This window comes from Salvelinus alpinus, chromosome 20, assembly GCF_045679555.1.
Source record: "Salvelinus alpinus chromosome 20, SLU_Salpinus.1, whole genome shotgun sequence".
Classification (NCBI taxonomy): Eukaryota; Metazoa; Chordata; class Actinopteri; order Salmoniformes; family Salmonidae; genus Salvelinus; species Salvelinus alpinus.
In genome coordinates this window covers 23,311,972-23,338,056 of record NC_092105.1, presented here as the reverse complement: position 1 = coordinate 23,338,056, position 26,085 = coordinate 23,311,972, and the positions used below count along the sequence as shown (strand labels likewise).

At 41.4% G+C, this 26,085-nt stretch overlaps 1 protein-coding gene across 4 annotated transcripts; it reads left to right on the top strand.

Moving 5' to 3' along the window:
* The first annotated feature begins 3,348 nt into the window (after window positions 1-3,348).
* LOC139546511 (T-box transcription factor TBX15-like) lies at window positions 3,349-25,786 on the top strand. 4 transcript variants are annotated; one of them, XM_071354966.1, is made up of 8 exons: window positions 3,349-3,859; window positions 10,932-11,139; window positions 14,002-14,103; window positions 18,388-18,559; window positions 20,128-20,295; window positions 20,618-20,682; window positions 22,177-22,274; window positions 23,716-25,786. In XM_071354966.1, the coding sequence occupies exons 1-8, from the start codon at window positions 3,658-3,660 to the stop codon at window positions 24,540-24,542; spliced, it is 1,842 nt and encodes a 613-aa protein (XP_071211067.1). In that variant the 5' UTR covers window positions 3,349-3,657; the 3' UTR covers window positions 24,543-25,786. The 4 variants fall into 4 exon arrangements, with proteins under 4 accessions (XP_071211067.1, XP_071211065.1, XP_071211066.1 ...); XM_071354964.1 differs by having other exon boundaries at window positions 22,153-22,274; XM_071354965.1 differs by having other exon boundaries at window positions 18,388-18,571.
* The last annotated feature ends 299 nt before the right edge of the window (window positions 25,787-26,085 follow it).

The following is a 26,085-nucleotide window of genomic DNA, read 5'->3' as shown; positions in this document are numbered from 1 at the left end:
AATAATAATGCACTTAATCACAGATAGGGCACGTAATAGCGCACCTCACACAAACACATTGAGGAAAAAATGACAGACCGTAGCCTAGTAGCAAATTACAACAATTAATTGAACATGAACTGTATTTAAATATGTTTGAAATGGCCTATATAGGCCCATGTATTCTATGTATCTATTAATGCAGTCATCTCTGTTTTCATTTGAAGCATCATTTTATCCTTCACTTGTTTGTAACAATTGCAAATAGGCCTACTTTGGCAACTTTGTATTTGTAGTCAACTTCGTTCTGAAGTTATCGGCGGTCACAGTCACAGCCTAAACATCTTCATTCTATGTTTAGCAGATATCTTCTGAGAATAAAGTGATGCAGAAGGGCACAACATAATCTGATGCACTTTGGCTGCTCTACACGTGGTCTGGATCATTCCTAGATGGGCGAATGTTTTTAGAAGCCATGTTACAAACGAAGGCTCTGGGAAACACCCCCGCTACTATAAAGATGCATCATAAGAAGGTTTTAACGATTCTCTTAACACTACTAAGGCTCTGGGAAAGGAGGCCTTGAGCTGTCAGTTGATGTAGAGAGGACCGGGTCGCCTATAGCCTGAACTGTCAGTTCATTTGGAAGTGTTATAACAGCCGATGTGTTGTCATTTTGGATGGTTTAGCCTACTGCACCCCGACCTGTTTCCTCCGTTGCATGGTTTATTTCCCCGGGGTCACGGGGTCAAACAACTTATTGCACTAATTGAATGTGAACGGTGGGCGTTGAAGTCTTTAACCCTTTCATAATCAACAAAATTATATCCGGCTAGATAGTGGAAACTAAGAAGTAACCCATCTTATTTCACAGATTAGCTGATATGGCTGTTATGTTAAACCCTCATGATGATCATCTGAAATGGACAACCCCAATTGGGTAAATTAGTGACGATATTTTACATTTCCATTAACATAAATTGGTTTAATGTTATGCTTTTAGAATCGTCAACCGGGCACGGTTATTTTATTATTATAGGCCCAATTCTTCCCTGAGGCTCTGAGACAGTGCTTGACTTGGGCAGCAGCTCATCGAGCTGAGTACCGGCACCTCACAATTTCTACTGCTTGATGTCCTGTTCCTCTTATAGAATATTAGCTCAAACGTATTGTGGAGCTCCTGCACCTAAATGTAAACAATACCGGCTCCCAAAATGAGTACAGGCACCTATTTTAGTCCAAGCCAAGCATTGCTGTGAGGGATTCACACTATTTGTCCTGGAATATTGGACATTATGCACAAATGTTGCATTGCGCCATTTTAGGGCTATGTGGCCACGGCAGGGGGCACTCTAAAAATCCAGGCATTTTAAGTTTTAACGTTTGCACATTGCATAATATTGTTCATAACCTTATATCAAAGTTTGTTTGATGTATCATTATAATATTGTTACATGGTTAACCATATTCATCACAATGCTCTGTTATATCGGCCATCGGTTCGTTAATAAACTCGATAACAAAACCATTCCTTGCAAATATTAGCTTTTATTCACCCAACCTCAACCTCTTTCCTGTTTTACGGTTTAATTATGGTTGACAAGTATTTTAATTGAACATGTAGCCCAATAGGACTGTAACCTATGTGATACGTACATCTTTGTACGAGAAAGGAACACAACAATTGACTGTTTTTGTGGTGTTTTTTTCACATTTGTGTTTAAATATTTTCAAAATGTATGCATTATGAGTTTCAAGTTCCACATTGATAGGCCTTCAGCCATCACATCTTGAATTAAAGTGATCTTCGTTTACTTGTCCTATATTTTCTAAAGAATTTCACGATTAATTAACAAAAAACAAAAAACAAAAAAAATTAATTAACATGTTTCAACCTTGTTGTCCTTTAATTATTATTTACTCTGAATTGATGTATTATTAACGAGTAATTCTCAGCTGGTGATTGATCGGCAGTTTATTTATCCAGAACCCAAGGAACGCAAGGAGCATTTAGACTATAGGATCATTTCATCATCAAATTATAGACTAATATGCAACCAAAATGTTGTAATTTTGTAGGTCTATGAAATTATAATTTTGCCGCAACTCCGACACTATTGTTTACATTTTGATATTAGTTTTAGAAAAATTATCTTATGATTAATTTAAGTTGTTATTCAGCGCTTTTAATTAGAGGATCCTCAAATCTGTAGGCAGAAACATACATTAATTATAATAATCAAATAAATGTTGTGCTTGTTTGAAAATGAATGGTTTACCAAGCGACTTTTTATTTTCTGTACATGGGGTTTCTTGGCCCAAGGAAACCTCGTTTGATTAGAGTCAAGGGGTCTAAAACTATAAACGTTCCTAATTATAAAAGTGATATATAAGTAAGTTTATTCATGGGATGTTTTGTGCACTGTTGTTTTATCTCTGATACTTAACGTTTGCACAAATGCTTTATAGCTGGCCCACATAACAAGATATTACTGCTTCGTTCAACATTAACCTACCATATATAGGACATATTTCATACGTGTTTGTCCCGTCTCTTTTTTTCTAGTGGCACACTCTGGTTTTCTGAAAAATCCTGTAATGTAATGATTAGGCAATAGTCTAATAGAAAATATGATTAGGTCTACCATAAAAACCTTGTAATAACTCAAGAATAACATTTCTATTTTGTTTGTCAAATCTTCTCCATTTGGAAAGATATGATAAGCCAACCACTTTTCCTTATGTTTTGAGTGTGTAAACGTTATTCATTAGATAGGCTATTTAGATGGCTTTGCTAAACAGTTTTAGACATTTGGCCTCCAACTTGCGCCCTGACTCTACCAGCATCGTGCGCGCTTTAGGATGAAAAGAATAGAGGCAAATGAAACTAATCAAAGCCTTGTTTTCAGTGTCTTCTAGTACACAGTGCACAGCTATAGATACAACGTTTCAATAACTTGGTAAAGATACATATTATCTTCTATATTCTCCCCTCAAACAAATAATCTTGCTTCTGACCAGGCCACCTGTCATGGTCTTTGAGCTCGCTCTGATTTTCAGCTGTTCATGAAGCTCTAACATAACTTAAATCAAATAAAGCCCTAATCGTGCAGCAGGTTATGATACGTTTTGAATTATATTTATCAAATAAATGTAGTACTATTTTTTTCCATAAATCCCTTACGATGTTAATTTAGTGCTGGATGGTCAGTTACGAGGGTCCAGTTTCGGATTCCTCTTCCAAGAGTTGTTCTTTCTCTCAACTGCAATTGGTTGACACATTTTGGCTCTCTCTCTTTCTAGGCCTCTCATTGGACGCGCGAGGTTTGACAGTGAGCGAGAGGGTTGCACTTAACGCTTCGGAAAAAAAGTTATCCAGAAGTGAGTATCAATCAGAGAGCGGGGTGAAGGACAAAAAGAGAAAAAGGAAGAGGCAGAAAAGCAGGACGGAGAGACAAAAGCGATAGATAACATTACTTTCGAGCAATCAAACGCGCCGTAGAGATGGCATATCATATCGTTAGAGGTTTGAACCACCATTTATAGTCATAGTTTTTGGATTACTTTCGTCATTGTCGACTCTTTGCACTGTTGTAAACATTGACGTGCGCATTTTCCTTGTGCTCACTGCTTGGACGGAGTTTTTGTGTTCCCTCTTGTGGATTTGCCTTGGGAGAAATGAGTGACAGGAGGCGATCTGCCGCTGCTCTGAGCTCGAGAGCGCACGCCTTTTCGGTGGAAGCCCTGATCGGGTCAAACAAGAAGAGAAAGCTCCGCGCCTGGGAGGAAAAGGAGCTGGAGTTGTCTATGGAGAGCCTCGCCACCAACGGACAATTAGGAGACGGCGACGACCCTGTGCATTGTCTAGATATCGAGCCCGGTCAGTGCGTAACCACCATCACTTCATATTTTGGGGTTGTTGAATATTGTTATGCTTCCATCACAAAACTACGGATTATATCTCATGGAAAAGAGGAATACAGAAAAGGCAACCATTTCATCACCATCTCAAAGATAACGAGTCCTTATACTTTTTCCTCAGATAGCTAATGTGGAATAATATAGTAGCCTACTACTGTAGGTTAATAGTGCCCGTAAATAATATATGTTTGTAGTTTAACATAACTATATACCGTTGGCCTAGTAGTGGTGTATTAACATTGTGTAAATTATCAAAGCCGTTAACCACAAAGTATTGATTTTGTATAAGAACCATTGCTTTAACAAATTAATTGTCCTGTCAGTAGAAGCACGCAGAAAAGTAGTAGCCTCTCGTGGAAGGTCACGGTAAATGTTCTTATTGCGCTACTATATTCATTCATATCTTAAATGGTTACCTTAAAAGTTTTATTACCATTGTTTTACAAATTACTACATATTGGTACAACATACAGGTGCATGCATGCATGCATACACATGCATGTGAGGCCAGTTCCCCCTCTCTATTAGGCCTAGCTGGGTAAAATCTATTTCACGTGTGCCTTCCCACTGAGCACAGACGTCAATTCAACGTCTATTACACGTTGGTTCAATGTCATTTCATTGAAATGACGCGCAAACAACGTTGATTCAACCAGTGTGTGACCAGAGGGTCTCTATTGATACAATACAATTGGCCATACAGGTGACCTCAGTGGAGACATGATCAATTGTAATTAATATTTACATATTAAGATGGTCTTGAATTGAGAGAGATATTTGGCAGAGATGGGGTAGGCCTACATTAGCAGCAAGGTTACACGAATTAGTGTAGGTTCTGTGGTTCAATGCAAATCATGCATTTTTGCAGAGTGCCACATACAAGCTTTCGTAAAAATAAGCCATCAAAGGGCAAATCTGTTTTTTTTATACCCCCAAAAAATGGTGAGTCCAAATATAATATAAGACAATGTGTGTGTGAAGAGAGTGTGTGTGTTGTTTGCACATGGTTAGCCTGTGTGCCCTGTATTTTCTATTCCAATTTCGTGCAGCATATATAGACCTAGTCTAACGCCATAATTGTTCATATTTGGGAAACAATAGGCCAATGAAACGTACGTTTAAACTATTTGTATTATTATGTTGTATTGGTTTATTTTTCCAATAATATAAACTATTTCGCTATATGAAATTAAGGACACGCAACCCCCGTCTGCGTTTGACCTATAGGCCTACTCAAAATGTGTTCAGTGGATTACTTTAAGTCTAAGGAAAACATCAACACAGCTTTCAGTCAATTCTTGAGTCTTAATATTATTTTGCAACGTTTTAAAAATGTGTATTTTTGCAGTGTATTCGCTATAGGAAAAACGACTCGGGCCTCAATCTCCAAGTAGCACTCACCTATATGAGCAATGGTGCGTATAAAGAATAGCCTAAAACAGAATTGGGACATCAATGTATATTTCATTCAAATTGATGATTGTGAATTTTGTATGCCTAAATCCCAAAATTGAAATGCCAAGGCAAATTTTAATGGCCTGCTATGAATTACGCAGGCTTTTTATTACTGTCAAAACATTTCATATCCATAAATCGAAAATCGAAAAATCTTTTAAAAATCTTTTATCGTTTTTTATTTGTTGGAAATGTTGTAATAAGCCAAAGAAAGTAGCTTAGCCTATCAGGATTTTAAATAGGTCGAAGTTAGTGCAGGCCTAGGCCTACAGTGCGCAAGTCACATTATATTCAAGTTATGATAGGCCTATCTATCATTTTAAATGATAGAATGTTCTAAATTATTAACGAAGAAAGCAAAATCTGCATGAAAAGCTTTTATATGTCACAAATATATCGTATTTTCTACGTTTTGTGGGATTTGGAGCAGGTTTGAATTGAAGAACACTTCATTGATCTTATCGGAGAGACTGATGTCAAAAGCAGACAACAATGACATAAGAGGCTTCGAGCTTGAATATCCTTACTTTATTAACTACATGACGATGGAGATATTCCATAACCTGGCCTATTCTAACCGCCTCTGGCCTCAAATATGAATCGTAGGCCTAATATAAATTGATACATATCCTCTCAGCTCATTATAGCCTACATTGAATTTCAACAGACACCTAAACCAACAATCCCCATTACAACTGGTTTCACAATAGGTCTTGTAGCCTATAGACAAAAGGCTTTTTCTCAAATATGTAGGCCTGCATTAATGATCTAAAAGGGTCTAAAACGTTTTGCATTATAGGCTATATGCCTATATATATATATTATTTGGTTCATTAAAATCATTGTAGACTCATTTAGCGTCACGTGCATGGCTTTATGATCTACATATTTATTTATAATTTTACAATTCATTGTTGAGGCCTGGTCAAGCTGCATGGTCGAGAAGCCGTCAGCAAAATGACTGGACCCTCGCGCACAGAGGTTGCTGACTGAAATGCGCCAGCCGCCAAGCGTTGGGCATTTGGTGGATGCCTCACAAACGAGGAGAACCGAACTAAATTAGTTCACAGCTGAGATGCAGGGTATCGGTACTACCATTGACAATAGGACAGCGAGCCAGTCAGTCAAATACAGGTGATATATCCTCCACGGTTTCACATGAGCTGTTCCAGTTAGAGTCGTCGTTAATTGAAAAGACACGTTGTCTCGACGAGCTCCAAGTCATTATGAGCCAGATTCCTGGCAGCGTTGCAGGCAGTGTGTGAGAGTATCCAGCCTTGACTAGCTTCCAGTTGATGCGTAGACCAGCCATCATTGAAAACAGCTCGTCTCTGTGGTCAGTTTGTGCGGTTTAGGCTTTTTACTTAATGATTTTGCCTCCATGTGAAGCTTTCAAACCGACATGGTCATATAACATTCTTATTGAAAGACACGTCTTGGAAGAATATATCAAAATTTTGAGAACACCACACAATAGCTTAAACTGAATTAATCCCAATGTGTTTTCCCAGAGAACCAACATGTATGACAAACATGACCTTAGTTTCAGATAAGCACATGTAGGCCTGTCTGCAGAATTTCTCCTCCAAAGCAAGGACTATTATCAATATTAAATTACTTGCCTGAAATGTAAATATCAGCACTCTCAGGTGTGTGCGAGAGAGAACATACAAAACCTGTAATAATAAGACAGAGTACTTGTGGATTTACAAATACATATATATAACATATTGCAGATTGCCTCACTCTTAAAGATACTGGCCTATTACTAAATGGTTTGTATAGCATCTATGTCTCACACAGGGAATCGGTAATTATATTATATTATGGATAATAATTTAGACTTGTATTTTTATTTTTACAGTCTATGTGGTGACACTGGATTTTAAGAGACAGGCATAGGCTACTGAACTGTTGAATCTTTATTTTAAACCATATATTTGTGATTTTGTGATAATTCTGTCCGTACTTCATTTAACTCTGTGGTTTAAATATGTTTTCCTATTCTGTATAATAATATATTATATAATGTATGATATATAAATTGTCACTTGGTACTGATTATCCCAGAACCATTTTCTACATTAGAGACTCAAATGTAAAAATTCTGCCTCTGAGAAGAAAAGCCAAAATGTAAGACAACAGATGTGTGCGCTATTAAAATGGTTAAATCTTAATTTTATTGCCTCTCCCTAACATGGGTCTGAATTAAATTCAGGCAGAAACAGGTGGTTCTGCTTCTTGTGGATTGGGTTACTCTTCAATTTCATGGTTGGTAGATTGCTACTTACCCACTCTGTTACAACTGTATTAAATGCATCTTCTATTCATAAACCTGTTTCCATAGGAAGGGCTTTACCTTGTAAGGCAAGTGTGTAATGATCACCAATGACCAGATTAGTCATACTCATACATGTGAATAGTCCATTGTTCCAATTCAATAGTCACACACACATTTGTTAGTTTCTTAACATGTTTTTTCGAATTAGATCATTACATAGTGAATGAGTTTGTGTGTGAGAATAAGAAGCTAAAATCCATAATATTCTTTGTGTTATAAAAGTGTTATAATTCACATTCAAACTATCTAGATTTCTTGTTGTGACAAACCGAAGACACCATTATTGTTCTTTTTTCAAACTTGGTAGACGTACAGGGAAAATCAATGTTCTCCGTCTAATGAGGTTCAACACAAGTTTCTCTGTGCCTAACCACAAGTTAGTTTATAGGGTTTTGAACAAGTGAGTGCTGTTCTCCATAGTTTAGCAGAGATTGGTGCAGTCTTTATTGGACAACTGTCTATGATTGTAGTTGGTCTGCATTAATCATGCAGTTGAGGTTAGCGCCAGATTTCTGACTCTGCTTCCACCTTTCTCTCTATTAGCTGCAGTGAGGTGCTACTTCCTTAAATATATCTATTTGTTCCTCTCTTCCTCTCACTCCGTCCCTTTCATTGTCTCCCCGTTTCTCTCTCAATATGTTTATTTTTACCCAGCAATATCCTGTGTAATGTGGGATAGATGTGTGTCGTTTCTGTCACTTGTGTTGCTCAGCTGTACTGACTGGTTATAGTGGGTGAGACAGAGCAGGCTGTCAGTGAGTAGGGGGACAGTGGGATAACTGTGGTGGACAGGGACTGGTCTGGTGACATATGAGGGACAACGTGGTGACTCGTTGAGGGCTGGTAGACGCACGCAGCGCAGCTTGATGACAGCAAAGGCCTGAGATGACAGCAGCAACCAGGCTGTCATGGTTGCTCTGAGCAGGCACAGATATCTGGTCTGGCCTCTCCCGCTGTGTGGCTGATGGCTGTAGGGCTGTATGGGCCAAATCAACAGCCACTCTGTCTGCCTTGTTCTTCGGCACATGGTGTGAGGGAGAGGATCATCACCGCCAATACGCTGAAAGGATCTCTCAAGTGGATGACGAAAAGTCTTTCCCTTAAATATCTCACTCCTTTTCTCTGCACCTCTCTCTCGCTCTCTTTCTTCCTCTCTCTCGCTCGCTCTCTCTCATATTACTCTCTCATCCACCTCTCTCTCTCTCTCTCTCTCTCTCTCTCTCTCTAATCCCCCTCTCTCTCTCATCCCTCTCTCTCTCTCTCTCTCTCTCTCTCCCTCTCATCCCTTTCTCTCTGTCTCTGTGGTGTATCTGTCCTGCCTGCAGTGTCTTCATGTCTCCACTCAATGCTCTTGTCTCTTGTTTTGGGGCTGGTGATCACTTGGTGGTTAGTCCTGGGCCACACTCCAGTCTTTAACAGTCCTGCATCTGCATAACCCTGCTTACTTGGTGTGTCCTTCCAAAGCAACCTACTCACGTCAGGGCTCTCAATAAATAATACAATATTACATCCCTGGGACTAAACACCTCTCTCTGCAACTGGATCCTGGACTTTCTGACGGGCCGCCCCCAGGTGGTAAGGGTAGGTAACAACACATCCGCCACGCTGATCCTCAACGCAGGGGCCCCTCAGGGGTGCGTGCTCAGTCCCCTCCTGTACTCCCTGTTCACTCATGACTGCACGGCCAGGCACGACTCCAACATCATCATTAAATTTGCCGATGACACAACAGTGGTAGGCCTGATCACAGACAACGACGAGATCGCCTAAGAGGAAGAGGTTAGAGACCTGGCCATGTGGTGCCAGGACAACAACCTCTCCCTCAACGTGATCAAGAAAAAGGAGATGATTGTGGACTACAGGAAAATAAGGACCAAGCATGCCCCCATTCTCATCGACGGGGCTGTAGTGGAGCAGGTTGAGAGCTTCAGGTTCCTTGGTGTCCACATCACCAACAAACTAACATGGTCCAAGCACACCAAGACAGTCATGAAGAGGGCACAACAAAACCTATTCCCCCTCAGGAGACTGAAAAGATTTGTCATGGGTCCTCAGATCCTCAAAAAGTTCTACAGCTGCACCATCGAGAGCATCCTGACTGGTTGCATCACTGCCTGGTATGGCAACTGCTCGGCCTCCGACCACAAGGCACTACAGAGGGTAGTGTGAACGGCCCAGTACATCACTGGGGCCAAGCTTCCTGCCATCCAGGACTTCTATACCAGGCGGTGTCAGAGGAAGGGCCTAAAAATTGTCAAAGACTCCAGCCTCCCAAGTCATAGACTGTTCTCTCTGCTACCGCACGGCAAGCGGTACCGGAGCGCCAAGTCTAGGTCCAAGAGGCTTCTAAACAGCTTCTACCCCCAAGCCGTAAGACTCCTGAACATCTAGTCAAATGACTACCCAGACTATTTGCATTGCCCCCCCCTCTCCCCCGCTTTACACCACTGCTACTCTCTGTTGTCATCTATGCATAGTCACTTTAATAACTCTACCTACATGTACATACTACCTCAACTAACCGGTGCCCCAGCACATTGACTCTGTATCGGTACCCCCCTGTATATTGTCTCACTATCGATATTTTACTGCTGCTCTTTAATTACTTGTTACTTTTATCTCTTATTCTTATCCTTATTTTTTTTAACTGCATTGTTGGTTAGGGGCTCGTAAGTAAGCATTTCACTGTAAGGTCTACCTACACCTGTTGTATTCAGCGCATGTGACTAATACAATTTGGTTTGATTTGATTTGATATTGGCACAAACAAAGGAGACAGTACATTAATAAAAAATAGAATGTATAACTTTACAGTAGACTGTATAGAACTCTACCTGGAACCAAAAAAGGGTTCTCCTATGGGGACAGCCAAAGAGCCATTTTGGAACCCTTTTGGATTCCATGACTTTATTTGGAAACTAAGATCTGGAATAGTTAATCTGGGAAATTTCGTCAATTCATGTTGTTTATGTAGGCTACACTTCTTTGCCATTTTCATTGTTGTTATTGTGTTGCCTCTATTAGAGATTTAATGGGAAAAAACGTAAATGGAATAGTTTTAGTCAGATTTCAATTTTCTCCAGTTTTGGTGCTTTCTCTGAGTTCATGCTGCAGGTGATTTGGCCTCAACGGGCAATACCAGAGACCATAAAAACAGGTCAATACTCAACGCCAATTTTCCTAAAGCCCCGGCTCTACTGTGGCTGCATTTTCATAATCTTGATAATCTCCACAGATTCGGAGGCGAGCCCCGGATCAGACGACGAGGGTTTGGCGGAGAGGACGTCGTGCTCCTTCGGCTCCCCCGCGGACCTGGCCCCGGCGGCCTGCGAGCTGTCTCCCGCTGCCTCCATGGAGGAGATTCAGGTGGAGCTGCAGTGCGCAGACCTCTGGAAGCGCTTCCATGAAATTGGCACGGAGATGATCATCACTAAAGCGGGGAGGTAAAGCAACTGCTGCATATTTATGATTTAAGGGACTCATCTGATATTATATTTCCTTCTAGGAATAGGCTGCGCTGAACACATGTTCTGTGTTGGCCTACTATAGGATAGACTAGGCATATGGCCTAGCTTTCTATAGGTTTTACGACTAGGTGCATTGCCTCTGATGACGCAAAATTGTTTATGAAGTTCTGTACAAAATTGATTATAATTGCTACATTTTTCCACACGCACACGCACACAGACACACGCACACCGAAACCTAGTTTTGCGCAGAAGATCCTCTATGGGAATTACCCCTGTTTTTGTGGGGTGCTAATGTGTTGCACATGGGGGAAAGGGCTCCGGACGTGCGAGGGCCGCTCCAATCAGAGGCCATACATGAAGTGTGAGGGTATTCCATGGCTGATGTCAGAAAATAGCCGGCGAAGAAAGGAACTGTTTCTAATTAATCTCTTTGAAACATGTTTTCGGTTTTCTTATCCTTTTGGGTAGCAATTACAACCTAAACCGAGCATATAACTAAACCTACACTGTTCTCAGGAAGACCTTTCCCCTGCGCGCTCTCACCGGGAGGGCCATGTATTTCCCGTCCATTTTGAATTTTACGATCAAGCAATATGAGAAGGGAACTTATTGCTTGATTTATTTTTTTTGCCGTCAAGGAAATTTATGAAGTCCACTTATTCACAAAGTAAGCCTAAAAATAAAGCGGTCTAGGGTATTACTATTCCCTCCATGAAACAAATGAAAAACATTGGGAAAGCATGTTCCTCTGTAGGCCTATAGTTTGTAATACATTAACCTATTTACATATTTGTTTATTTCAAAATTAGGGTATTTGCAGATAGAAGGTGAAGAGGTTTATCTAACCTAGGCCTAACTGACTTTAGTTTCAAAGGCCACTTGATTTTACAGCTCAGTTTTCTTTAAACTACCACTATAAACTTCAGCTAACCTTAGCCACCACAAGCCACCAATCAATGGAAGTGATGGGGAATCTGAGTATGTTTAATTTAAAAAAAATGTCCAAATCACCTGAAATCAATTCAACTCAACTCCATGTTTGGTTTGATGTTTCTTAAAGGTGATTTGGCCATAAAAAAAACATGCTCACATGCCCCCATCACTTCCATTGATTGTTAGTTTGTGGTGGCTAAAGTTGGCTGAAGTTCGTAGTGGTTTAACGATAACTGAACCATATATTACAGTTTCTCTTATTTTCAGGGTGAGGAACCATCTAACATCAAGTTCTAAAATAGTGAACTACTCCTTTAAGGCCATTTCAGCACCCTGTTTTGAGTTCAGAGACTTCAACACATTTAAATACATATATATAGATTTCATTTTTTTATGGATCAGAAATATTACTTATGTTTTAGGCTACCATTTAATGTCAATTAAGGAGAAATAGAGGCCCAGTAAAAACATCAGCATCAAACATTTAGATTTGTCCCCGTCTAGGCTAGTACAGTATAGGCTAATATAGACCTACTACTTTTAACAACAGAAGATAGTACGATATTAATTTTAACAACAAAAAATATTATGATATTAATCACATTTATTAAACATATGATAATTCCTCTGACTATGTAACACGCATCAGAAGAGAGCGAGGCCAGAGCGGAATGTTCTATGGCCTAACGTAGGGATGCGCATATTTCTCTTCTCATTTGAAAATGCTTTCCATTTCGTTAAACCAGATATCCATTATTTTTGATTATTTTTGTCGAACTTATTTTTGTCGAACTTTTATTTGAAGCTGACCAATTAGTCTACATGTTTTTATGGAGAAATGTCAAGGACCACGTTGTTTGCGTGTTGAATTTTCTTTTGGTAGGCCTAGGCCAATATCAAATTGCATAATATTCTAAAGTTGTACTGTGAAGTTGTGAAGTTGTATTTTTCGGTTTGCTCTTATGTTAATACTACATGTACGCTAACTTGACAGCTAACCCGTAAATCAGATTTACCTAAACAATATATGATCAACGTTGTTTTCATGATATTCATGAATCAGATTTACGTTGTTAATCGCTCCATAAATAGAACCAGTCCCAGTTTCAATGCAGTAGGCCTAGAGTTTACAGGACTGGCTGCGTGTATTTCATGGCTCTGCTAATAATAAGCCTATAAATTCAGAGGAGGAAGGAAGTAAGAAAACAGCCCTCTTTTCTCATTATGAGGGAAAAGATGTATGACGTTTAAATGAAATAAAAATGCAGCTTTTGAAGTGTAAAACGAGGAATTAACTTGAAAATGTCTCTGTGTATGCAGTCCTACTTTTAATAGGGCGTCTGTTTGCGTTCTAAACTTATTTTCCTGGTTTGATTTGCGTCGAATAACAAAAAAGAACTTCTATGATTGGGTACACATTGTCAAGGAAGAGTGAGTTTGTTGCCAGCTCGTGCATTAAGACAGTTTCAATCTTCTTTGGATGAAATGACCTACTTTCTTAAATCAGAATAATATTTATTTAATGAAGACATTGAACTTTGATAGACATTTTAATGAATTATCATAAAGTTGTGCATCTAGGCCCTGTTATGATGGGATGAGGGGTGAAAATGACCTCATATGACTGGCAAGACATTGGTCAAACTTCAAACCTTGTCTCTCTCGGGTGTTGTGAATTTTCTCAGTGATTTGCCCAGTGGTGCACTAGAATGTATTTCAAGTGACATTATACTTAATGTCTGCATTAATTATACTTAATGTCTGCATGGTGCAGGGTTTCTTTTCCCCTTTTTAATGCTGATACTCATAATCCAATATAGCTTTGCAAGCTAGTTTGCTAATATCACACACACTCTCTCTCTCTCCCTCTCTCCCTCTCTCTCTCTCTCTGTCCTCTCTTAGGCGGATGTTCCCTGCAATGAGAGTAAAGATCGTGGGTCTTGACCCCCATCAGCAGTATTACATAGCCATGGACATTGTTCCTGTGGACAATAAGAGATACAGGTATGCTCCTATCTTCTTAAGGTATGCTCACACTTCTTAGCGCTTCCAAACATTTCCTAACTTCCCAACTAATTTCCTAACTTCCCCATTCAGATGTGTGTGTACAATGATGTATCCACAGTGATGTACACATACAGTGTCTTCAGAAAGTATTAATACACCTTGACTTTTAGTTGTTTTACAGCCTGAATTCAAAATGGATTAAATAAAAAGAAAAGTCACACCCATCTACACACAATACCCTACAATGACAAAGTGAAAACATGTTCTTCGAAATTGTAACTCATTTATTGAAATTTAAATACAGAAATATCTAATTTACTTAACTATTCACGCCACTGAGTCAATAATTTGTAGAAGCACCTTTGGCAGTGATTACAGCTGTGAGTCTTTCTGGGTAAGTCTCTAAGAGCTTTCCACACCTGGATTGTACAACATTTGCCCATAATTCTTTTCAAAATTCTTCAAGCTCTGTGGAATTGGTTGTTGATAATTTCTAGACAAGCATTTTCAGGTCTTGCCATAGATTTTCAAGTAGATTTAAGTAAAAACTTTAACTTGGCAACTCAGTCTTCTTGTTCACTGTCTTCTTGGTAAGCAATAGATTTGGCCTTGTGTTTTAGGTTATTGTCCTGGTGAAAAGTGAGTTCATCTCCCAGTGTCTAGTGGAAAGCAGACTGAATCAATTCTTCCTCTAGGACTTTTCCTGTGCTTAGCGCCATTCCATTTATTTTTTATCCTAAAAAACTCCCCATCCTTAATGATTACAAGCATACCCATAACATGATACAGCCACCAGTATGCTTGGAAATATGGAGAGTGGTACTCAGTAATGTATTGGATTGGATTTTCCCAAAACATAACACTTTGTACTCAGGACAAAAAGTGAATTGCTTTGCCAGATTTTTTGCAGTATTACTGTACTTTAGTGCCTTGTTGTAAACAGGTTGCATGTTTTGGAATATTTTTATTCTGTACATGCTTCCTTCTTTTCACTCTGCCAATTCGGTTAGTATTGTGGCGTAACTACAAGGTTGTTGATCCATCCTCAGTTTTCTCCTATCACAGCCATTAAACTCTGTAACTGTTTTAAAGTCACCATTGGCCCCATGGTGAAATCCCGGCGCAGTTTCCTTCCTCTCCGGCAACTGAGTTAGGAAGGACGCCTGTATCTTTGTGGTGACTGAGTGTCTTGATATACCATCCGATGTGTAATTAATAACTTCACCATGCTCAAAGGGATATTCAATGTCTGCTTTTTAAAATTTTACCCATCAACGAACAGGTGCCCTTCTTTGCGAGGCATTGCAAAACCTCCCTTGTCTTTGTGGTTGAATCTGTTTGAAATTCACTGCTTGACTGAGGAACCTTACAGATAATTGTAAATGTGGGGTACAGAGATGAGGTAGTCATTCAAAAATCATGTTAAACATTATTATTGCACCGAGAGTGAGTCCATGCAACTTAATATGTGACTTGTTAAGCACATTTTTACTCCTGAACATATTTAGACTTGCCATAACAAATGGGTTGAACATGTATTGACTCAAGACATTTTATTTTTTACATTTTTTATTGATTTGTAAAAATTCCTCAAATAAGTATTCCACTTTTACATTATGGGGTATTGTGTGTAGGTGTAACAGTTTTGCTTCCGTCCCTCTCCTCACCCCTACCTGGTCTCAAACCAGGGACCCTCTGCACACATCAACAACAGTCACCCACGAAGCACCGTTACCCATCGCTCCACAAAAGCCGCGGCCCTTGCAGAGCAAGGGGAACAACTACTTCAAGGTCTCAGAGCGAGTGACGTCACCGATTGAAACGCTATTAGCGCGCAACCCGCTTAGAGCTAGCCAATTCACAGCGGTTACATAGGCCAGTGACAAAACGTCTCAATGTTATCCATTTTAAATTCAGGCTGTAACACAACAACATTTGGAAAAAGTCACGGTCTGTGAATACTTTCTGGAGGCACTGTTCATTAAATACAACACATTATTGGGACATGACACTCTCCATGTCTGAGATTGATGTTCTAATTCAGTCAAACCAAACTAGTCTCTGCCCCCATCTTGGATGAAATAGCCTACTGTTGATAAATTATTGTTGTTTTTTTGGACAGTAGTTAAAAAAAAAAAAACATGCACAGATCATTTCACATGGTGATAAGAAATGCAGATATACACATAAATCTGAATGGAACCTGAAACAATGGTCTTTACTGTATGTCCATCTTGGGGATATGTTTTTATGATGGATATCTCCAGGCAAAGTATCTGAATGAATTCCTGGCATAGAACACAATGTCTGGCGCTCCATAGAACCAGAGGAGAATGAAAAGTATTTATCATGATGTGTTTATGGTTCGAGTGAGACCATCAAATTGATAGCTTTATTCACTGTGTAAATGGCAAGGCATATTTTTACTGTAAACCTATTTGACCGTGGTGGAATACTAGTTTTATATTTGTAAGTTATCTCAGCCATCTCAGGACAGTGTCAGAGTGACAGACAAAACGGCAGTGTCATAGTTGCAATAACGTTATAACAGCGCTACAGATGGGTTACCATGCCTTTGTTTCATTTGATCTCAAATTGAACACAGAGTACATCTTCAGTTTATATATCAATAACATAGATTAATGTTATTGTTGTTACAGACATTTTTACTATGTTTAAGTTTTATTTGATAAACAGAACTTGGCTGTCTTGAACGGAACACTGGAGAACCACTTTGACAATGCATTTTCAGTAGTTAAACATTATGTATTCTTTTCCCAAGTTGTTTATTTACATTTTTTAATTGAAGCACAGTAGAACCCTGGCTCTCTCATTGACTGCAGCATTTGCCTTAGAGTGAACGGTCTAGAGAACCAAAATATCATGGAAGATTTTTAGAAGCCAAAAGATCTTGTAAAATGAAATAGGATTTTCATCCCGGCTCGGGACTTTACCACAGGGCTTTGTAAACTGAGCTCCGAGCTGTCACTGGAATGTCTCATAGTTCTCATAGAGTTGGGGTCTGGAAATACAGTCGTTACTTGCTTTACTTAGGCTCTCTGCCTCTCTTTAGGAACTTCTTGTTTATTCTGGGCTCTTTAAATCTCTATATATTAAGTGTCCTTTATGTGGACAGTTGGTAAGTTTTAAGTTTGAATCACATTGAGCACACAGACCAGCAATGTCAAGCTCTTAAAATTGACTTTGTCCGCTATATGTGAACACAAACACGCACGCACGCACACACACACACACGAAAACACATGTTTACATATGAAGACTTGACTTGATGAACTCAACCCTGTAGGGTAATGTAATAGTAATATTTACTCTGTCAGTAAGGTAACCCAATTTCCAGTCTGGGTTTGGCAAGTGTGTGTCAGTCTGAATTTCTGTTTGTCCATAAAAGTATATATCTGTTTGATGAGTTGCATGCATACATATGTTGTGTCGATGGTCTGTGTGTGTGTGTGTATAGGAAGTGTGGTGTTGGATGAGGGGGCGTGCATATCCCCCCCCCCCCCCCCCCCATCTGTCCAAAGGGTGTCACATAAAGTCAGATCTTTATTGATTGTGCTGGAGCCAGATGGCAGATTTATGGAAGATGAAAGGGGACTAATCAAATTTCCAGTCCTGTTTGGGGCTAAGGTTTCTCTCTTCCTTAACACTTTCCCTGCTACACCGAGCTTAACCCTAAACAGCACTCCAAACAGGAAATTACACAAACGCCTGGCATTCTGTGTGTGTGTTTGGTCTGGGGTCGGGTCTGTGTGTGTGTGTGTGTGTGGAGAGAGTATTTGTAGGTGTGTACAGGGGGGTCAAGGCTGTGTGTGTGCGTATGAGAGAGAGAGAGAGAGACGAGAGGGTTGTGTAATAACAAAGAGGCCAAATTAGAGTTTTGTCCATGTTATACCGCTGAATGATGACTTTGGCAGAGGCGTTGCAAGTAAGCACTTTCAACTGTGCACATGGCCAGAACTAAAGGCAAACAGCTGTGCCTGGGGCTACAGTGGACTGGAATCCCCCTCGTGCTACAGTCAGTCAGCCAGTCAGTGAGGGGAATGCTCTATGGTGGGCGGGGCAGCCAAATTGTACCGTAACTTACAATACAACATAAAATGTTATGACTAAGCTTAATTGGTAATATGTCATTAAAAGCATATGTAGTGTGTGGGGATATTTGATGTCTCTATTGTGAACAAGCCCTGCATCTGAAACACATTACACATGATGTCCAAGATTTGGTGCTGATACGTCTGTCACTGTGTGTGTGTCGTCCAGGTATGTGTACCACAGCTCCAAGTGGATGGTGGCGGGGAACGCAGACTCCCCCGTGCCCCCGCGGGTCTACATCCACCCAGACTCCCTGGCCTCTGGAGACACCTGGATGAGGCAGGTGGTCAGCTTCGACAAACTCAAACTCACCAACAATGAGCTGGATGACCAGGGCCATGTGAGTGAGCCGGTGAGCCGGCTTAACTTGACATACCATTGCCTCCCTCCTACACCTGTACACTGTTACACCTGTACACTGTTACACCTGTACACTTGAACACTGTTACACTTCTACACTAATATAAATATGTATTAGTAATTGTACTGTTTCAGTATTTCTCAAAGTGCTTCACATTATACCAGGGGAATTTATTTCACCCCACCCATGTATAGATGAGACTATTCTTAGAGAAGAACTGTTTTTGCTACTTCGGCCTTTATCGACTGATACTGAAACAGTTGATTGGTCATGATGTAGTTATGGCACATGATGGCACTCCTCATGACATGAACTCAGTGCTGTTACAGGCCAGATTGGTTTGATTACCAAGTTGTTGAAACAGTCAAAAGCCAGTGCATACCCATTTCTCCATTGAGGTCCTGATTTAGGGATGCCAGTGCGGCGCTGGTGGGCTGGCACACCCTGGTCCTCATGTGGGCCTGTTTTCCATCCGGCCAGCTGATTCTATCGCAGCTCCATTCTTCTGACAAATGTATTAACAGATGCAGCAGTGGGTGCGTATTTTGAGGGTAGTCAGGCAAGGCCCCTTTTTCCTCTCCCACAGCCTCGTTATAAGGCCTTTGTTCTCCTGGAGGCCTCGAGGCGAGAGGAAATTAACTTTGTAACTTCCTGTGTGGGAAACCTCACCGCAGATAGGCTGGTATCTGACCCATCTCTCTTCTCTTCTTCCTCTGACTACTATCAAACCTCTCCATCAACAGCGGTAGCTATTGGTTATTAATCATCTGTTTCATGTGCTGCTGATTTTCCAAGCTGATTGGCTTTTGCTTGTGATTCATAAATTAGATATAAATATGTCGCTGAAATCACTGCATTGCTACAGAAGGCTGTCAGTGACATTACAACATGTATTGTTTTGACAAGAGATCTGTCAGATAAGACCCTTGGCTGCTCTGTGTTGTTGTGAGCTCAGTGTGTGTATGTGTGACGGGGGCAGGGTTGACCTGACTCAGGCCCAGGCAGGACTCAGAACCCTTGGTCATAACTGCGGGGTCCCGTGAGCCGAGCAGGGGGGCAAGGGGAAGGTGCTGGGGGGGGCCCTGGCTAGAATATTACATTTACTGTCACTGTTATTCAGTACTGTTTCCCCAATCTCCGTTTGAAATGACCCCCTTAGTTGTCTGCGGCTCCAAGGAGGCTTTCTCACTCGGGCTGTAATCAAGAGCAGACAGAGAGCCGGAGGGAAGGCTGGGCCGTCGTAACCTGACTCCTCGGCTCTGCTCTCTGGTGTTAAATACTTACCTCACCACCTCTCTCATTAGAAGTGTGGACTCATGTTCCTCTTAATTATATAGCTCTGATATGAATTCAGACTTGCTTAGACACACACACACACACACACACACACACACACACACACACACACACACACACACACACACACACACACACACACACACACACACACACACACACACACACACACACACACACACACACACACACACACACACACACATACACACAGAGAGAATGTAACCATTACGATCTCTCTGTGGTTTCAGATCATCCTCCACTCCATGCATAAGTACCAGCCTCGTGTCCATGTGATCAGGAAGGACTTCAGCAGTGACCTGTCCCCCACCAAGCCTGTTCCCAGCGGAGAGGGAGTGAAGACCTTCAGCTTCCCTGAGACTGTCTTCACCACTGTCACCGCCTACCAGAACCAACAGGTCTGAGACCAGACACCTTTCTCTTTGTTGCTACAATGGTATGTTGCCACTCAATGGGTCTATCTGCACCAGGCTTAGGATCAATTCATTTTCATTTCTGGAAGTGAACATCAATTCAGTTTATGAATGGAAAATGACCAATTATTAATATTATTAACTCAAATTCTGATTTTCATGAAATTCTTTCTTCATTCATACATTCATTAGGTCCCTCTTCGATTAAAAAAAAAACGTTATGTTGACCCGTTTTTTCCCTCTCCAACATGTACATTGGTCATCGCTATGTCATGTGTTTTGATTGTAATGTTTTTCTTTCCTGCAGATAACAAGACTAAAGATCGACCGCAACCCATTTGCTAAAGGATTTCGGGATTCAGGCAGAAACAGGTATATATATCTCCAGTAACCCGAGGTCCGTGTAATACAACATGATTCAGCGTTCGCCATGCTGTGTGGCGCAAATCTTTCATTTTCTCCAACGTGGCCTTTAATATGGAAATAATCCCCTGGAGATACCACCTAATCCCATATGCTGCTCCATATAAAATCAGTCATCTCTCCCCTGCCAAGAAAACCCCATTACATCTGAGATAGAACCACATGTTTTGGGTAGGGCTCTCTCTCTTTCCCTCCTTTTCTCTGTGTGCCTCTCTCTCTGTGTGCCTCTCTCTCTGTGTGCCTCTCTCTCTGTGTGTCTGTGTGTCTGTGTGTCTGTGTGTCTGTCTGTTTGTCTGTCTGTCTGTCTGTCTGTCTGTCTGTCTGTCTGTCTGTCTGTCTGTCTGTCTGTCTGTCTGTCTGTCTGTCTGTCTGTCTGTCTGTCTGTCTGTCTGTCTGTCTGTCTGTCTGTCTGTCTGTCTGTCTGTGTGTGTCTGAATTATCATATATAGCGGGGGAAACACTGAACCAGACCCTCAGCACATGAAAGCTCCCCTCCCATCTGGAGTGCATTTTCGGCACAGATATTTGAGACATCTTTTTTCATTTTTCAAACATTAGAGTGATGGGTTTATGAACTAGCATTAGAATTTCATTGCAGAAAACTACAGATTAAAAGATTATGCAGGAATAAGATATTTATAGACAGAAAATGTATTTATCTTTACACATATCCTAACTCTGCTCATGGTAGTAATTTACCTCATCACTGTTAAACTGTGCAGAGTAATGCCACAGTATAGCGATCTGAAATCAATAAAAACAGGGACATATTACACAAGCTAAATTGTACAATTAACTACAGAGTTGGTTCTCTATGTATTTATATGTTAATACAGATCCGTCTCTGGCATTAAATTATGATTATGTCGTCAATTGGATTTTGGCTGGTGACACATTACTTTATGAGGTAAAACAGGGCATAGCTTATTTGTTGGGTTTTGATCCTGAGCACTATGAATGAGCGCACTGATGGCCAGGGCCAGTGTGATTAGCGTAGTGCGCTAACGAGCTGGAATGGCCCAGGAGTTACTGGCCCTAAAATAACATGGTCGGGACAGGCCCTCGTTTCCCTGGGATAGGGCTCAGCAGGGCACACAGGAGTAAATCACGCAGGAAGGAGAACCGTGTTCAAGATGAAATGTCACCCAGATTTATGATCACAGTAAAAACCTGCTCCTTTTAATGGCTCCAGTTTCCTCCGTCTGACTCCACTTCTCCTTCTCTGCCTCTCTCTTTCCAACCTCTCTCACTCATACTTACACTCCCTCCTTTCTCTATGTGCCTCTCTTGTTCTTTTGACTATCTGTTTTCCCGTCACAACTCTTCCTTCCTCTTTCTCTTGCCCCGCCCTTGTTATGTTTTATGTACCCAACCCATCCCTCATACTGACCCTCTTTTTTTTTTCTTCCACTGTTTCAGTCTCTCGTTCTCTCTCTCACACAGGACTGGTCTGGAGGCGATCATGGAGACCTATGCATTCTGGAGACCGCCTGTGAGGACACTCACGTTTGAGGACTTCACCAACATGCAGAAACAGCAAGGTGTGTAAAACTGTATCTAAACTATGTCCTAATCTCCTATCTACACTCTCTCACTGTCACTGCATACCTTTTCCTTTCCTTTCCCTTACCTCACAACACATCAATTATCTATGTCCTTCATCAGTCTGGTCATCACTGGTCATCACTTTTGGCATGTCCGTCTGACTTGGAATGTACTGAACTTTTCACATTCTGCAGGACCTTAACAATAAAATAATTAAATGACCCCTGTGGCTTTTGGACGGCTATTTGACGTGAGCGGTATCAGTGAAAGTCGCATGCGTATCTCCCCAGCGAGCACAGCCCAGTGTCTCTACTCATGGCTTGTATCACAGGCCCCCGATGCTTAAAGCAAGCCGATTTCTTCAGCACTCCTTTCTCCAAGGTCATGATGACATTAGGTCACTCAGTATTTTGTCTGTGTCGACATCTGTTTGTTATCACAAACTCCTCCAAACCGATCAGACGTTAATTAAAGTCCTCGCGCCTCTGATGAACTTTGGGCGCTCCGTAAGGACTGAGCACCCCCCAGCTCCACCAGACGGCCTTCCAGCGGGGTAATCAACCGTTCCCCTCAGCAACACTAACGCTGCTCTAACCCCTGCCGACCAGAAAGGAAAACATGACATCACTGTGATATCTTCCTCGCCTTACCAACAGAAACTTGCAGAACTGAGCTGAACAGAACAGCACAGCTGTATTATCAAAGGCATATGGCACAGTCAGAATCAGAACTCTGGCCAAGAGAGAATCCTGAATTAGTTAGTTATGCAGTGTTTTTTTTTCTTTAGCTGGTTTCAGATGGAATTTTAGTGAATGTGGCCCAAATTGTCATTAATAAAGAAATATGTGAGTGATATCCCACAGCTATCGGTCGATTCCAAAAGCTTGACTTATTGCATGTTAACCTGTGCCAAGATGAGTTTTTTATTTTTACGGTCATACATATCTAAATTATGAATGCATGATTCTTTGAGTAAAGGGGCAAGCTCGGAGATCTGTTGACCCAACATGTAATGTACCAAACTGAAGCCACATTTATGCTCAGAAACAATTACTGTTATTTATTAGAGGGTTTAAGATCCCATAAATAGTACTATTTAAAAGAAGTAATGCGGTCATGCAATTAGTCCTTAAAATCAGATGTTGAGCAAGTCGAGGTGGTGAAGTCAGCTGCAATTTACAAGTAAGTGTAATATCGAATTCTTTAATACATGTGAATTAAGATGCTTATGCGCCAGTCTTAAACAGCACTCTCTTATTTGACCGGTTAAGATCAAACGGCAGCAGTTGCTGGAAGGAGACATTCTGGCGGCGAAAGGCTGAAATGAGAGATATTGTCAGAGTGTGATTGTTGACCAGTGTTTGTGTTGTTGTTTCACTCCGTAGCGCTGGTTCTGTCTCACTGTCTTTGCGTTGTGTGTCTCTGTGTGTTTTTTAGGAGGAAGCACGGGCACCTCTCCCACCACCTCCAGCACAGGAACCCCCTCCCCTTCTGGTGCAGCCCACCTCCTGTCCCCCTCCTGTTCACCGCCTACCTTTCACCTGGCCCCCAACACCTTCAACGTGGGCTGCAGGGAGAGCCAGTTGTGCAGCATGGGGTTGTCTGAGTACCCGGCCTGCGCCCGCAGCAACATGGCGGCCCTACAGGGCTACGGGGGCCTGGCTGACAGCTCCTACGGACGCCTCCAGGCAGCAGGGGGCACTGTGGCCTCCACCCAGCAGTCTGAATCGTTCCTGCCCCAGAGGACTTCCTCCCTGATTGCTGCGGGAATGCAGGGGGGCGGCCATGGCTCACTGTCCGGTGGCAGCAGTGGAAGCGCTGGCGGAAAGATGGATGCCTATGGAGGTCAGCTGACCTCATTCCCAGCCTCCCAGCTGCAGTATGTGATGCAGGCGGGCTCTAGCTCCGCTTCTGGCTCTTCCTCCTCTGGCTCCTCCCCCTCATCCGCCCACATGTTCAGCGGGGGCCACCACCATGTGCAACAGGGGTCCTACAATGCCTTCTCACTCCACAACCCCTACAACCTGTATGGATACAACTTCCCCACCTCCCCTCGTCTGGCTGCCAGCCCCGAGAAGCCCCAGGGCGGCCTCCTGTGTTCCTCTTCCCCTGCCGGGGCATTTGCCGAGCGCCAGTACCTGTCCAACGGTGGCATGGACAGCATGCACATGATCGGCAATCCCTCCACTGGCCAGCAGGGGGCAGGCCCCTGTGATGGCCGGCAGTATGGCTCCTCCTCTCAAATGTCTATGCACATCGTGTAAAAACTAGGATCTCACTTCTGACCCAATTTTTGCTGTCCCGTTATTTCAACAAGTTATGTTTCTTCTACGATAAATCTGTTATCTCAGATGTGCTATTGATGTTGAGTCATTTTACATTTAGCGTTTGTAATACTGAGGTAGCGTACAAAGTGAACCTTTCAAAAAATGACTTTTCATCTCGTGATGCTTGTTGTTTTGAATTTCCCCCCAACAGGCTTTATTCAACGGAGTGAAACTGTTATTTAATTGCCACAATAGTGTTAAAAAGGCGAAGTGAAACCGTATACCTGACTCTCTCAGTAACTGTTCAGAACACTAACCCCACTATTGGGGACACACAGAGGGATCCGTGAAGGAGAGGAGCCCATATACTCTTACTGTGCAGGGATTCTCAGGAGTGAACTCATGAATTTGTTATGGTGCAATAGTAATGACAGCCTCTACAGTAACTCAGCCTTGTTGCTATGGATTATATCCAGCCCCGGACATGATGTGACAGGGGCTTCGTGAGATCCAGAAACTTCACCTCCACTTCCACATCTCTAGTTGTAACAGGACAGTTATGCAACATTATTCTATAGCGTTGTGGCAACATTGGGAGAGAACTGAAAGGGTTGTGGATATTAACAGTGCCTGATCAATATGGTTTTCCCTCTGGCCACTCAGAGGTGATGAAGGGAGGATGATGGATGAGGCACAAAGGGTGAACATAATATAATACAGCACATACTGGAGGGATGAAGTCAAAGACCTACAGGTCAGGGTGAGGGAGGAACTATGTGTGTCCGACAGGGGCCCAGTTGTTGGCCCTGCATCTCTCAGTGGACATGCTGGATGAGAGGCTCTGTTCAAGGGGACACTGAACATACAGTGAAATCACCACAATCTTATCAACTCCTTTCCTCACAGACTGGAATGGCTTCACAATTTTGAGGTGATTACCTTTTAAAAAGCATATATAAGATGGTGAATGCAAGTAAAAACCATACGCTTTAAAATTGTTGTGTGAAATGTTTTAAATATACAATAGGAGAACAGAGTAATTAAAGTATGTTTTGGTGTGTTGTAGATAAGCGTATTTAAGTGCCAAGCAATAATGCTATTATATTGGCCAATCTATCATGAAGACAAATGTGTGGAAAAAAGGGAAATATCAAAAAGTATTCTTTAGAAAGGCATTTAAAAAAAAATGTAAATACAGGTGCCAAGCACAGTAAAGTTCAATAAACATTTTAATTCATTTACATGGTTTTGATTCATTTACAGCCATCACTATAGGATGCGCGTACCATCCGAGTGGACCACTAACAAAAACACAAAGAATAGAGCAAATGCATCCTCTGACATTTTCTTATTCAAATATCACTTACTAGCAATTACAACGATACTCTACCATATGGTACCATATTATTCAACATCCATGGGGTTTATTTAATTAGTTTAAATAACAGGAAATCTTACTGACTGTGGCTTTATCATCAGAAATCTGCAATAGTCTAACTATGCAAGTATGGAACAGTAAAGATGGAGAAAGATATACCAG

Coding starts and splice junctions, on each gene's coding strand:
- LOC139546511 (XM_071354963.1), top strand. CDS start 3,658: ATGAGTGACAGGAGGCGATCTGCCGCTGCTCTGAGCTCGAGAGCGCAC. Junction 11,140..14,001: donor ATCATCACTAAAGCGGGGAG/GTAAAGCAACTG, acceptor GTCCTCTCTTAG/GCGGATGTTCCCTGCAATGA. Junction 22,275..23,715: donor CAACATGCAGAAACAGCAAG/GTGTGTAAAACT, acceptor TGTGTTTTTTAG/GAGGAAGCACGGGCACCTCT.